General features: G+C 42.5%; 1 protein-coding gene and 1 pseudogene across 1 annotated transcript in view; both read left to right on the top strand.

The window, feature by feature from the left end:
• Positions 1-2,387: 2,387 nt before the first annotated feature.
• The window catches only part of LOC140638920 (cytochrome P450 3A12), a 36,592-nt gene continuing 25,670 nt past the window's right edge, over positions 2,388-13,309 (top strand). The window contains exons 1-3 of the mRNA XM_072837026.1: positions 2,388-2,632; positions 7,900-7,993; positions 9,902-9,954. Of these exons, the coding sequence (XP_072693127.1) occupies positions 2,562-2,632; positions 7,900-7,993; positions 9,902-9,954 (218 nt within the window). The 5' untranslated portion in view covers positions 2,388-2,561. The remainder of the gene's footprint in view (positions 2,633-7,899; positions 7,994-9,901; positions 9,955-13,309) is intronic.
• Positions 11,896-13,054, top strand: LOC140638919 (small ribosomal subunit protein mS22 pseudogene; annotated as a pseudogene).

Below are 13,309 nucleotides of genomic sequence, written 5' to 3' on the forward strand. Positions count from 1 at the left end.
TGTGCAATTTGAATTTAATGCACAAATCATTCCAGAGCAACACTGGCTCCTGTGCTGTGAGCAGTTCTCTTTTGGTCAGTAGAAATCAGGTCCAGATTCTGAGAAGAGGTGCCGCATGGGCTCAAGATATAAAGGGATGGGAATATTAGATGGCCAGGGCCCTAAGATTTCTCTGAGTGGTATTTGAGATTCAGTTTTGTCCAGTACCTAGGGAAACTGAGAAAGCAGATAAATCCTTCACTGTTAAGGAGGGAGGATAGTTATTTTTCCTTGGCTGTACTATAAGTATGTTAGATTCTTCTAATTTCAACCTGAATGATGTCTGGGTCTTAGTTATATGTTTACCCATGAATTTATTATGTTATTTTTAAGAAGATTTTATTAATTTATTCATGAGAGACATAGAGTGAGAGACAGAGCCATAGGAAGAGGGAGATGCAGGCTCCCTGCGAGGAGCCTGATGGGGGACTCGATCTCAAGACCCCGGGATCATGACCTGAGCCAAAGGCAGGTGCTCAACCACTGAGCCACGCAGGTGCCCCCTACCCCATGAATTTAGAGCAGAGTATGGAAAGTACATGATGAGAGTATTAGTATAGGAAGGAGTAGATGACAGCCACGGGGTGCGTGGGGTATTCTTCCAACACACAGTGTCTTCCTTCACACATTCTGCAGGGCTCTGAGAATGCAAATATCATCATGTCAGGTGTCCCCTTCTGGAGAAGAATGGGACACAAAGTTCATGCTTCTATTATTTCCCCGTGTAGACAAGGGCATATGCATTGGTTCAGTGCCAGCTGAATTTTAGTCCCCAGCTATGACGAGCATATCACTGCAGGGACAGGTTCCAAGCAGCTAGATCAGAACCAGAGGTAAATAGGGCAGGTAGATGCTCATATTAGGCCCTGTTACAAATCATCATAGTGGAGCATGGGTTTTGGAGCATATTAGTTTCCGCAGAGGTTTGGTTTCCAAGTAAAATAAGAAAGGCTTTGTGCTTATGTGAAGGAATTAAGTTGTCCAGATTATCAGATGACAGGAATCTTCCCTTGTTTGCATGTATTCTGTGTACTCTGCTGGGGAACATAGGGAGGCAGATCCCACCCAACAATACCCTTACTACCATCTTGACTAGCATCTATCTTTCCTGCTGATGTGAGGCGGAGTCCTTTGTCCTGGAAGACCCACAAGATAGCTGCTGTTCAGGTCACCGTGGAGGTAGGAACAAAAATTTAACCACTTTGCTGTTGTAGCCTGGATCTCACTATTTATGTACCAGGGAAGGGCAAGCATTGAATACTGATGTTTCAGAGCCCAGGAGACTTTCCAGTCTCTCTTCATGTTTGCTTATTTACAATTTGTTCTTGTGATCAATGGGTTGTTGGAAAGCTCATTGCAGTCACTGAGTCTCAGTTGCCACATCTATAAACAGGGAATATCATGACCCTATTGAATGGTGCCCAGTGAAGGCACCAAAAGGGGCAGAAATATTTCAGAATTCCTGGGACTTTCTCTCCTACTTTTCCTGGGTCCCATTGTTACTATTCAAGCTTGCAGCCACTTCTTTCTTAATTATCTATTTGTAGGGCTGTGTTGTCCCAGGGATTCCAGAGTCATGCCACATAATCCACAGTTTCTCAGGCCATGCAGACACAGAACATGGGTCAGAGTGATGATAATGAGCAGGTGCAATTTCCAGATGCTATGTTCTCAGATCTCTCCCATCAGGAATGTGGCCTGGTCACCAATGATCCACATGGAAAGGACACAGGGAACCTAGCAGTTTCACCTCTACCAACTCAACTCTACCAACTTTTCTGGGTAACTTCTGAGCATACAGCACTTTGCAGGTGACTAGCGACATAATGTCGATGAACACCCAGACTGCACCCTTGAGAAGCTCTCTATCTGTAAGGCAAATAGGTGTGAGACCATAATGGGGCTCAAAGGTAGAAAGGGTAGCAATAGAACTGGGGTTGGGGTAATAGGAATTTCCCAGAGAAGGAAGTGCTTATGTCTGTTCAAGTAAGTTGGTGACGAAGGACTCTAACAGAGGGGATTCCATTGGAACCGGGTGGGAGGATGAGTAGGATCCTTGTAGGGGGCACAGGAGCATTTGTAGGCAGAGGAAAGTACATGGGTAAAGATGTGTAGACCTAGCTTGTTTGAAGGATTTCAAATATTTAGGGGTGCAGGGAACCATGGTGACAAGGACAGGTTAGAGGGTTAAGGACAGTGATTTTAATGAGTTTCTGTAACCTTTGAGATTACTGATGACACTGAGTTGTTTATTGATTTCCACAGAGTATGAACTCATGGGAGATCAAAATGGAATTGTTTACCTTACTTTGCCAATGCTCATGGCTGGGGGGTTGCCTGCTGGTGGAGCACATGTCACCCTTCTGGTGGCTGTAGCTCCAGCCCTGCCCCCTTTCTGTATATATATATTCCAGTCTCACTGAATCCCCACAAGTGGGAATGAAGCTCTGCACAAAAGGCCAGCAAAGACTAGCACACACCGCTGAGTGAAAGTACAGAGAATTCACAGAGGACGAGTGGTCATGGACTTGATCCCAAGCTTTTCCACAGAAACCTGGCTTCTTCTGGCTATCAGCCTGGTGCTCCTCTATCTGTGAGTAACTTTCCAGGCTCATTGCCTCTGTATCCTTGATTTGGGTTGCTAACTAGCCTCTACCCTGTTTTCCTTTTCTGTTTTGAAGATCAAAAGTGTTAACAAAGGGGATGTAGCTTGTGTTGAATGCTTCATACATACTAGGAACACGTAAGAGGTTATTATTGGCCTTACCAAATCTGCTGAAAAAGTGCTCCCCACACTGGACTCCAACTTCTGTAACTAGAAGGTAGAGTGATATTTCCTCCTAGGGATGATCTTCTGATTGCCTATATATTGGGACCTGGTTTAATTAAGTAGAATTTGGCTGAGGCACGGTAAAATCAACAGGTCCCTGTGCTCTGGGGTCCTCATCCCTTTTCCAAGCTGTGACGATTCTGGAGGTAGAGGGAGTGACTTAGGTCTTTGTCTTACTATCTTCACCTTCTCCTTTCTGTCTGTTATAAGAGACATTATAGAAGAATTGGGCTTGTGTCACTCATGTGGCTCCTGCTCCCCTCACTCCACCACCAGGCATCATATACACAAGGCACCTGGTGCAACCAGTCTTTGGGGGAGGAGGGCTGAGGATGTCTCATCTTCTTCTTCCCAAAGGTCTCTTCCCTCTTTTCTGCCCTTCTACTTACCATTCCCCACCCCTACCCCCCATAATATACAGTACTCCTTACCCCTAAATGAGCATCTTTACAGCTGAGGAGACTTGGCAGATTTCTTAAAATGTTATTCATTTCAACTTTTCCTTCTAGTCTCTGGGAGGGTTAACATCAGTATAGAGATTTCTTTACCCCCAATATGAAATCTGCCAGTAGCCACAAGAAAGAGCCCTGAAAGCCAATTTGGATTTTAAATATGTTTTTGCCTTTATATTACAATACTGGAGGAGGAATCCAAACATCTAGCATATGAATTCCTTTCAGTGGTGGGATTACCAGCATCATGGAGCAGTTTGGGAAAGACTGAGTTTCACAGTGTGGGTAGGGACGGACCGTCCATGTCACGTTTCACCTCTGTTTCAATTTCACTTTCTTTAACAATAGGAAATCATGAGGACAAGAACATAGAACATGAAAACCTCATTTTCATTTCCTGAGAGAAAGGTTAGGATTCCCTGGTGCTATGGCAACACATTTTTTGTGTGATGACGTTTAAGATTAATTCATGTGGTTTATTTTTTTAAAAGATTCTATCTATTTATTCATGAGAGACAGAGAGAGAGACACACACACACACACACACACACACAGAGGCTGAGACACAGGCAGGGGGAGAAGCAGGCTCCATGCAGGGGGCCCGATGTGGGACTTGATCCTGGGTCTCCAGGATCAGGCTCTGGGCCGAAGGTGGTGCTAAACCGCTAAGCCACCCGTGCTGCCCAGTTCATGTGGTTTAATCTCATTCTATTTAATTATAGATTTTTTCTGACATAAGACGCTTTCCAGCATGTTCTTTCTGAAAGATACAAGAGGGCTATTGGTTCAGCCTTTACTACAAAGGAGTGTAAATAACCTACATCTTCTAGAGTGATGTTGAGGATATGAAATTAGTGTACACACACATAGTTCTGCGATATAGGTCATATATATTTTTAAATACATGTGACCGGGAGGTTATTTTAACCTCTCAGCACAGGGGGGTAGCGAGACTGAGCCAGTACTGATGTGAGAGGCATCCAGGTAGGACTGGGGATGGAGCGGGAGAATATTCTTTCCTCAGAGCAGATCTCCCAGAGATTCTTTTTGATCCTGGTCCCACAGGATCGTTGATGTGGTCATCAATGGACCACAGGGTTAGCATCTCATCTGCTTGCAGCCAGTTGTCAGGGTTACCATGTAAGTCAAGTCACAGTGTGTGTGGTCTGTCTGGCAGTGGGGCTGTCACTGGATACTGTCATCACCAGGTAAACAACACTGTAGACTTAGAAGACACTGGTGTAGCCAAGATTCAGTAGCTGTAGACAGTGCCCTCTGCATTCAATGCAACGTAAAGGCAATAAAAATGAATGGCTTTATTTTAACCCTTTCATTTGTACCAAAAGCAATATTAATCTACCGAGAAGAGGGAAGCTGGAAAGAATCAGAAAAATTTTCCTGGCCTATCCTCCATGACATATGGTGCCATGTGGGTCTAGACACTAGACAAGATCTTTCCTTGGAACACATCACTCACTAGTTTTGCCTCAATTGGGAGCTCATGTAGGAAACAAAACAGGAACCGATTTGTTGTGGTGGTGATGGCAAGGAAGGAATGGAGGTGAGACTGAGGCTACCCCGTCTCCTGGCAGTTGGTGCTCCTGTGTCCAACTGTTCTGGAGGAAGGATCCAAACACCCAGCTGGGCCCAGCTGAGGTGCCTCTGCTGATCCCTAAATGCAGTTTTGGAGTTTTATTTGATTATATAAGAGTTGCTGGATTTGTACAGAATATCTGGAATTTCTACTGCCTTAAAGGCTAACCTCCAGAAAAGAGAGAAGGTCTTCATTCCAATTAAAAATAACATTTTATTAATAGTGAAAGGGAATGAAACTAGACCACTCTCTTTCACCATACACAAAGATAAACTCAAAATGGATGAAAGATCTAAATGTGAGACAAGATTCCTTCAAAATCCTAGAGGAGAACACAGGCAACACCCTTTTTGAACTCAGCCACAGTAACTTCTTGCAAGATACATCCACGAAGGCAAAAGAAACAAAAGCAAAAATGCACTATTGGGACTTCATCAAGATAAGAAGCTTTTGCACAGCAAAGGATACAGTCAACAAAACTAAAAGACAACCTACAGAATGGGAGAAGATATTTGCAAAAGATGTATCAGATGAAGGGCTAGTTTCCAAGATCTATAAAGAACTCCTTAAACTCAACACCAAAGAAACAAACAATCCAATCATGAAATGGGCAAAAGACATGAAGAGAAATCTCACAGAAGAAGACATAGACATGGCCAACACGCACATGAGAAAATGCTCCGCATCACTGGCCATCAGGGAAATACAAATCAAAACCACAATGAGATACCACCTCACACCAGTGAGAATGGGGAACATTAACAAGGCAGGAAACCACAAATGTTGGAGAGGATGCGGAGAAAAGGGAACCCTCATACACTGTTGGTGGGAATGTGAACTGGTGCAGCCACTCTGGAAAACTGTGTGAAGGTTCCTCAAAGAGTTAAAAATAGACCTGCCCTATGACCCAGCAATTGCACTGTTGGGGATTTATCCCAAAGATTCAGATGCAATGAAACGCTGGGACTCCTGCACCCTGATGTTTCTAGCAGCAATGTCCACAATAGCCAAACTGTGGAAGGGGCCTCGGTGTCCATTGAAAGATGAATGGGTAAAGAAGATGTGGTTTATGTATACAATGGAATATTCCTCAGCCATTAGAAATGACAAATACCCACCATTTGTTTCAACGAGGATGGAACTGGAGGGTATTATGCTGAGTGAAGTAAGTCAATCGGAGAAGGACAAACAGTGTATGTTCTCATTCATTTGGGGAATATAAATAATAGTGAAAGGGAATATAAGGGAAGGGAGAAGAAATGTGTGGGAAATATCAGAAAGGGAGACAGAACATAAAGACTCCTAACTCTGGGAAAGGAACTAGGGGTGGTGGAAGGGGAGGAGGGCGGGGGGTGGGGGTGAATGGGTGACGGGCACTGAGGGGGGCACTTGACGGGATGACCATGGGTGTTATTCTGTATGTTGGTAAATTGAACACCAATAAAAAATAAATTTATTATTAAAAAAATAGTGAAAGGGAATAGAAAGGAAGGGAGAAGAAATGTGTGGGAAATATCAGAAAGGGAGACAGAACATAAAGACTCCTAACTCTGGGAAAGGAACTAGGGGTGGTGGAAGGGGAGGAGGGCGGGGGGTGGGGGTGAATGGGTGACGGGCACTGAGGGGGGCACTTGACGGGTTGAGTACTGGGTGTTATTCTATATGTTGGCAAATTGAACACCAATAAAAATAAATTTATTATAAAAAATGAATAAATAAAATCTTTAAAAAAATAACATTTGTCATTATTAATTTTTGTTGTATAGCATGTATTCTGCTGTCCCCTGGAGGTATCAGGACTTTGGAAAACCCTCTTGTAGCTGAAATCACATATAGGCTTGTTGAACCATTTCTACTCCTCATCCTTTCCCACCATACTTTCTTAATTTGCCTTATGGGGTTAGTCTTGTAGGCCTAGCAGGTTAATGGGTAAAATGGTTTCTGGCAATGTCTTCCCTCAGCCTCTCTTCTTCTTCCATGCTGTCATTTCTCAGCAACACCTAATCACATGAAAGATGATTGTAGGCAAACCTGCCATAGGAAGCACCATCCATAATGGGTTTCTGAGATAGTTGACACACAGATTCAGTAAACTAACTGCTATGTGAGTAACCATCTTGAAAAGAAAATGAGTGTACCTGGGAGTGTGCTGAGCAGGTGAGTATCACAGATTGAAGGACCTGATGCCACGATGGGAAGAATGGTTTGGAAGTGGATTGTTTCCTTACCGATTCTTTTATATGGAATCATTTAGGGCACATATTTGTCAGTCCCCCTTCTCTGTAGCTCAAGAGAACCAGAGTGCCTGACAACAGAGACTTGGGTAGAGCTAAAAGTATCTCACTTTTCTATGAGGTCAGTGGAGCCTTGGACACAGTTTTCATTGTATAGAAATGACAAGAGTGTCATTGCTCAAAGTGTCTCAGTGAAGAGATAATTAAGAAGGACCAGATCTCACACAGTGATAGGTCCTACAAGGAAGGAAAATCACAGAAGTCTTTGAGCAAGCTGTATCAACATTTTCACAGTAGGCTCTTATGAACATTCTATCACTGAGTGAATATAATTAAGCAAAATATCATCTTTGGAGCAGAAAGAATTTTTTTCTCTTCCACTCTAGAGAAAGTTATGGAAGAATCATTTATTAAATAAGCATGAGTGAAATTCCTGGAAGAAGTTGGCATAAACCTTTTAGGAAGCTTTTCCACACTCAAGTGTTGAAACACTTATCAAATCTTCACTTTAGGATTGTGACTATGAAGCTTTCAGCTGCTCTTAGCTAATTATCCTGTTCCGTGAGTCTTATAGTGAAGGTGGCAAAGGAGATGATGAATAAGTGTATTACTGTCATTGAAATTGCTATCATTATTTCTTGCCTGCGTGTTACCTCCCTCCCTTGCCTGTCCCAGTTCTCTGTCAATGACTGGCTAGCTCCAGCATCTATTCCACCATCCCTGTGACCTGGCTTTCTTTTCACTTTGTAGGTATGGGACCTACACACATGGGATTTTTAGGAAGCTGGGAATTCCTGGGCCAACACCTCTGCCTTTTGTGGGAACTGCTCTGGGCTACCGTGATGTAAGTGTTTGATCTCTCTCTTTTTCTTCTTGTGGTTGCAGATCACAGCTTAGTTTCATAATAAAAATGCTCCTCCTCATGAGGAAGTGCTTAGGTTTCAGACTTCCCATAAATGGTGTCAGTGGCTGCACACAGTACATGGCTAGTTCTACCCCAGGGCATTATTGTTTGTTGTTCTGAGCCTCAGGTTTTGCCACAGTGGGCAGCCCAGTTCTCTGGCTAATTCAACACGGAACTTGACATTCGAGCTTGTTAGCATTGTGAAGAGGCTTTTTGTTTCTGGCAGGTGCAGATTCCTAGGAGAGCATAATCATACTGTATGAGAAGAAAAGCATCAAGGGGGTCCATGCTAGTGGTCCACTAAGCTGTAGGCCAGAGTGAGACCTTTATGTTCACCGTACAAGCTCTGGGTAGCCTTTTGTTTTCCTGGATAGCTCTGGAACTTCGGATTATTGGGAAGCCCAAGATTCACCTTTGGGGAATTTGCACATCGTTGAATTTTCACAAGAATTGCCAAGCCTCTGCAGTTATTTCCAAGCCCTAACTCTCCTTTTGCTAATGGTGACATCTCTTGGGATTTGAGAGGTTGAACCAGAGATCTCTGCTTTACTTCTCTACCTTCATTGTAGGTAACTTCTGGGTGAGTTGAGGAGGGAGGGAGATTTGGTAAGGGCAGATGGTACTTGTCTTGACCTTGACCCAAAGAATTTAACCTTTGAATGAGTTGTGTGTATATATGTTGTTTTTCATACAAAGGTAGAACCACTTATACAAAATCACTAGAAAAGAAATGCTTTGACAAATTTATTAAGAAGTTAATATACTGAATGGAGTGTACTAGAAGACACACAGACTGATGTTCATAGAGCTGTTGTGGCTAATCCAGCTTTGGTGCCTCGTCCAAGGTTCAGGCCCTGCATAGAAGGTTAGGAGCTCAGGTCCAGAAGGCCAGCAGGCAGAGTCTCATCTGCAGGCTGCTTTCTGGTGTGGAGTTCTTTTCCCACAGATGTGAGGCTTGTTTCCCAGATCTCAGTTCTCCCTGCTGAGACCCTCCGTTGCCCAATTACTGTCTCAGAACTTCCTGGGCTTTTTCTTTCCAAAAAAGCAATAATTTCTTTTCCACTTGCCCTAGATCAATTCCTTAGTACCTATATCCCAAAAGCCACATTTATGGGACCCTGTTTTCATGGTTAAAACATCAAAATCACAGTTGAAACTTAGGGACAGGAAGTGTCTTGTTTTGTTTTAAGTGATAGAAGTGAGAAGTCATATCAAGTGTTTTAGTTTGTTTTGCCCTTTGTTGAGTGGTGGCATTATCCCCTCTTTCCATGTTGAGATGGTGGACCGGAACGGGATTCCACCTTGTCATTCATTCATTCATCTCTCATTTGTTCAGTCAACAATAGTGTTAGAATTTGTACAACTGCTAGATTAAAAGAGGCCACTGGTGTCTTAATACCCTAAATCCACTGACATCTCATAGGGCTCATATTGATCAATGAACAGAGTGGTAACTGGGTGTTCAGCGTGTGGAGGCCATGCTCACTTTCCTCAGCTCCCATTTTCCCATGTGGCTCCGAGGTAGTATTTCAGAGGGTTCTGAGATTTAGAGAAAAGACACACACAAGCCAAACACATCAGACAGACAGGGGTTACACAGTCCTCAGAGACAGGGTAAGATGTCCAGTATCTACAATACTCATAGAGAATTCAAAAGGGACTTGAAATTCTCTCTTCCAGGATCTCTTCTGTTTTCTTTCCTTTCCTGTAAGATGCCTATAAATCAGAGCTTCCCTCTGCCAGTGGGAGGTAGTAAGCCTTATTTCATGCAATCTAAGTCATATTGGTCCCTGTTACACATAGGGCTTAAACATTTAGGTGAGTAATATGTTTTGTTTCTTCTTGCAGGGTTTTTATGTTTTTGACATGAAATGTTTTAGTAAGTATGGAAGAATGTGGGGGTGAGTATTCTGGAACTTTCTATTGGATAGGCTTGTTGTGATGAGGCCCCCGTGGTGTAGATAGTTTGTTGAGAGCCACTAGGAATGAAGCCTGCTGTGGTAAAGCTTCTGAGTCTCCCTTCCTGAAATCCCATGTGTTACCAGGTGTGCGGGTCTAAGTATGAACCAGACCTAGGGAGTATAGTGTGGTGATGTGATGATCACAGCCAGTGTTGTATCACTCTGCACCTCTTTATCTTCTCTGATCACATCCTTAGAAATCGAATGTCTCTGAGTGGCATGGCCCATAGCAACATGATGGAGCTGAAAGAAGATAGATCTCTGAATCACCCTGGTTCAGCTCCACTGCCCCTTCCTATATTCAGTACTTATCAGCTCTGGATGGATCCAGTCTTACATCTGTAGCCCCAGTTCTGTCCTTAGTACTTGGTTCTCATCTTGGCTGTGGATAAGACCTCCTAGGAGAGCTTGTTAAAAATGCTCTTGTTTTTTTTACAAGAGTAAAAAAGGATTGTTGAGTCATATTCCATTGCATATATGTACCACATCTTCTTTATCCATACATCTGTCAAAGTACATCGTGACTCTTTCCACAGTTTGGCTATTTTTGACATTGCTGCTATGAACATCAGGGTGCAGGTGTCCCAATGTTTCAGAGACAAATACCCACCATTTGCTTCAATGGATGCTTCCAGTGGATGGAACTGGAGGGTATTGTGCTGAGTGAAATAAGCCAATCGGAGAAGGACAATCAGCATAAAGTTTTTCTCATACATGGAATATAAGAAATAGTGAAAGGATTATAAGGGAAAGGAGGGAAACTGAGTGGGAAAAATTAGAGAGGGAGACAAACCATGAGAGACTCCTAACTCTGGGAAACAAGTAAAGGGTTGAGGAAGAGGAGGTGGAGGGGGGATGGTGATAGGCAATGAGGAGAGCACTTGTTGGGATGAGTACTGGGTGTTATACTATATGTTGGCAAATTGAATTTAAATTAAAGATTAAAAAATGTAAAAATAAAGATTAAAAAATGTAAAAATAAAGATAAAAAATGTATAAAGAAATGCAGATTCGTTTCCATCCCCAGGAATGCCAAATCTGAAGGATGTGGGCTGGGTCCCAAGAATCTGAATTTAACTGGTAGTGGAAACAATATTAGGGATGAATATAAAGAGTAACACAAAAGCACTGTTCCTTGTCCATCCACATGTTTTGAACGAACATGATGAGACAAGGGGAATCACCCAAGACTTATGATCAGGCTGCTGGAAGAGCTGACATAAGTGCCCCCTCAGTAATTTCTATCACTGCATCAACACTAAATGTTGTCTTCACCCCTGAAACCTTCTGAATTTTAGAATGCCATTTGAGATAGTAGCATTTAGTGTAGCGATCTCATCCATTTTAGATGTGATCACAAAACCATTTGAGATTCCTCTGTGATGTCAAAGAAATAACAGGAGACTTGTGGAAAATCTTTCACTATGTTTCAATAAATGCAAATGATTTATAGTGGAAACAAAAGAAATTTTATTTATGGTGTAACTAAGCTTATAATAACCTCATGCTGGTGACAGATTCCTATTAACAGGTAGATCATACTGACAGACAGGAAGTCAGACAGGATTTGGACAGATCACATACAGTCAGCTTTGTGTGAGACATATCCAAAAGTTGGCTTGCCCTAATGCTATGGGTTGTCACCTACATGAAGCCCAAGGAACTTCCACTTGGAACCCACATATATGAAAAAATATAAGCAATAAAAAAGAAATATATCTAAAATGAGTTATATATGTTTTTCTGTGTTTTTAAATTCTATTTTTGTATCAAATTTTTCTGATTTAATGCTCTCAAGGACCTCTCTTAAGATTTAAAATAATATTTCCTTTCAAATGTAACTAGGAAGCATATTTTAGAAAATAGGGCAAGGCTCCCCCCCCCACCTCCGGATAGTCATGGCGGCCCTCAGAACGTCTGTGGCGCTGTGGAGCCTCCTGACAGGTTCTGGGAACTCGGAGCGGGGCTGTTTCCGGGCCCGAATTCGGCCCCAGCTCGGCGCCCTGCTCCAGCCGCCGCCCCGGGCCCTGCGGGGTGGGGCCGCCATGCCGTCGGCTTGCTTCCGAGGCGGAATCTGGTAGTCCAGAGATCAAGAAACCTACATTTATGGATGAGGAAGTCCAAAATCTACTCATCAAGATGACAGGCTTGAATTTGCAGAAGGTTTTTAAGCCAGCTATACAAGAACTGAAGCCACCAACCTATAAGCTAATGACCCAGGCACAGTTGGAGGAGGCTACAAGAAAAGCAATTGAGGCAGCTAAAGTACGATTAAAAATGCCACCAGTTCTGGAAGAACGAGTGCCAATAAATGATGTGGTAGCTGAAGATAAGATATTGGAAGGAACAGAAACAGCCAAATACGTATTTACTGATATATCATATAGCATACCACACCGGGAGCGTTTTATTGTTGTCAGAGAACCAAGTGGCACACTACGCAAAGCTTCTTGGGAAGAACGGGACAGGATGATACAAATTTATTTTCCAAAAGAAGGCCGTAGAGTTTTAACACCAGTAATTTTCAAGGAAGAAAATCTTAGGAACATGTACAGCCAGGACCGACATGTTGATGTCATCAATCTCTGTGTTGCCCAGTTTGAGCCAGATTCTGCTGAATATATCAAAATTCATCATCAGACCTACGAAGACATAGATAAACATGGGAAGTATGACCTTTTACGTTCAACAAGACACTTTGGTGGAATGGCTTGGTATTTTGTAAATAAGAAAAAGATTGATGGTTTACTGATTGACCAGATTCAGAGAGATCTAGTCGATGATGCCACCAGCTTGGTCCAGCTATATCACATCCTCCATCCAGATGGCCAGTCTGCTCAGGAGGCCAAGGAGCAGGCTGCTGAGGGATTACATTTAATTAAGGTCTTTGCAAAAACAGAAGCACAGAAAGGAGCATATATAGAATTAACACTACAGGCTTATCAAGAAACCGTCATTAGCCATTCTGCAGCTTCCTGAAAACATTTTTAAAATAAATTTCATTTTACTAATTGTAAAAAAAAAAAAAAAAAAAAGAAAATAGGGCAAGGATATAATTTATAATATTGCCATCGCTTTTTGAGCATTCTCAGTCTTTTCATTTGTAGACACATCTTCCATATGTGTGATTAGTGTGTGCACAATCTTCATCTAATATTCTATCACATGCCTTTCATGTGTTTGATATATCTTCAACATTACAATTTTTAGTGACTGGGTAGGTGGATTCTCCTTTTTTTTTTTTTTTCTGTTCCTAGATGATTTACTTGCCTTCAGTTATTTACCAACCTAACTT

The sequence above is a fragment of the Canis lupus genome, chromosome 8 (assembly GCF_048164855.1).
Source record: "Canis lupus baileyi chromosome 8, mCanLup2.hap1, whole genome shotgun sequence".
Lineage (NCBI taxonomy): Eukaryota > Metazoa > Chordata > Mammalia > Carnivora > Canidae > Canis > Canis lupus.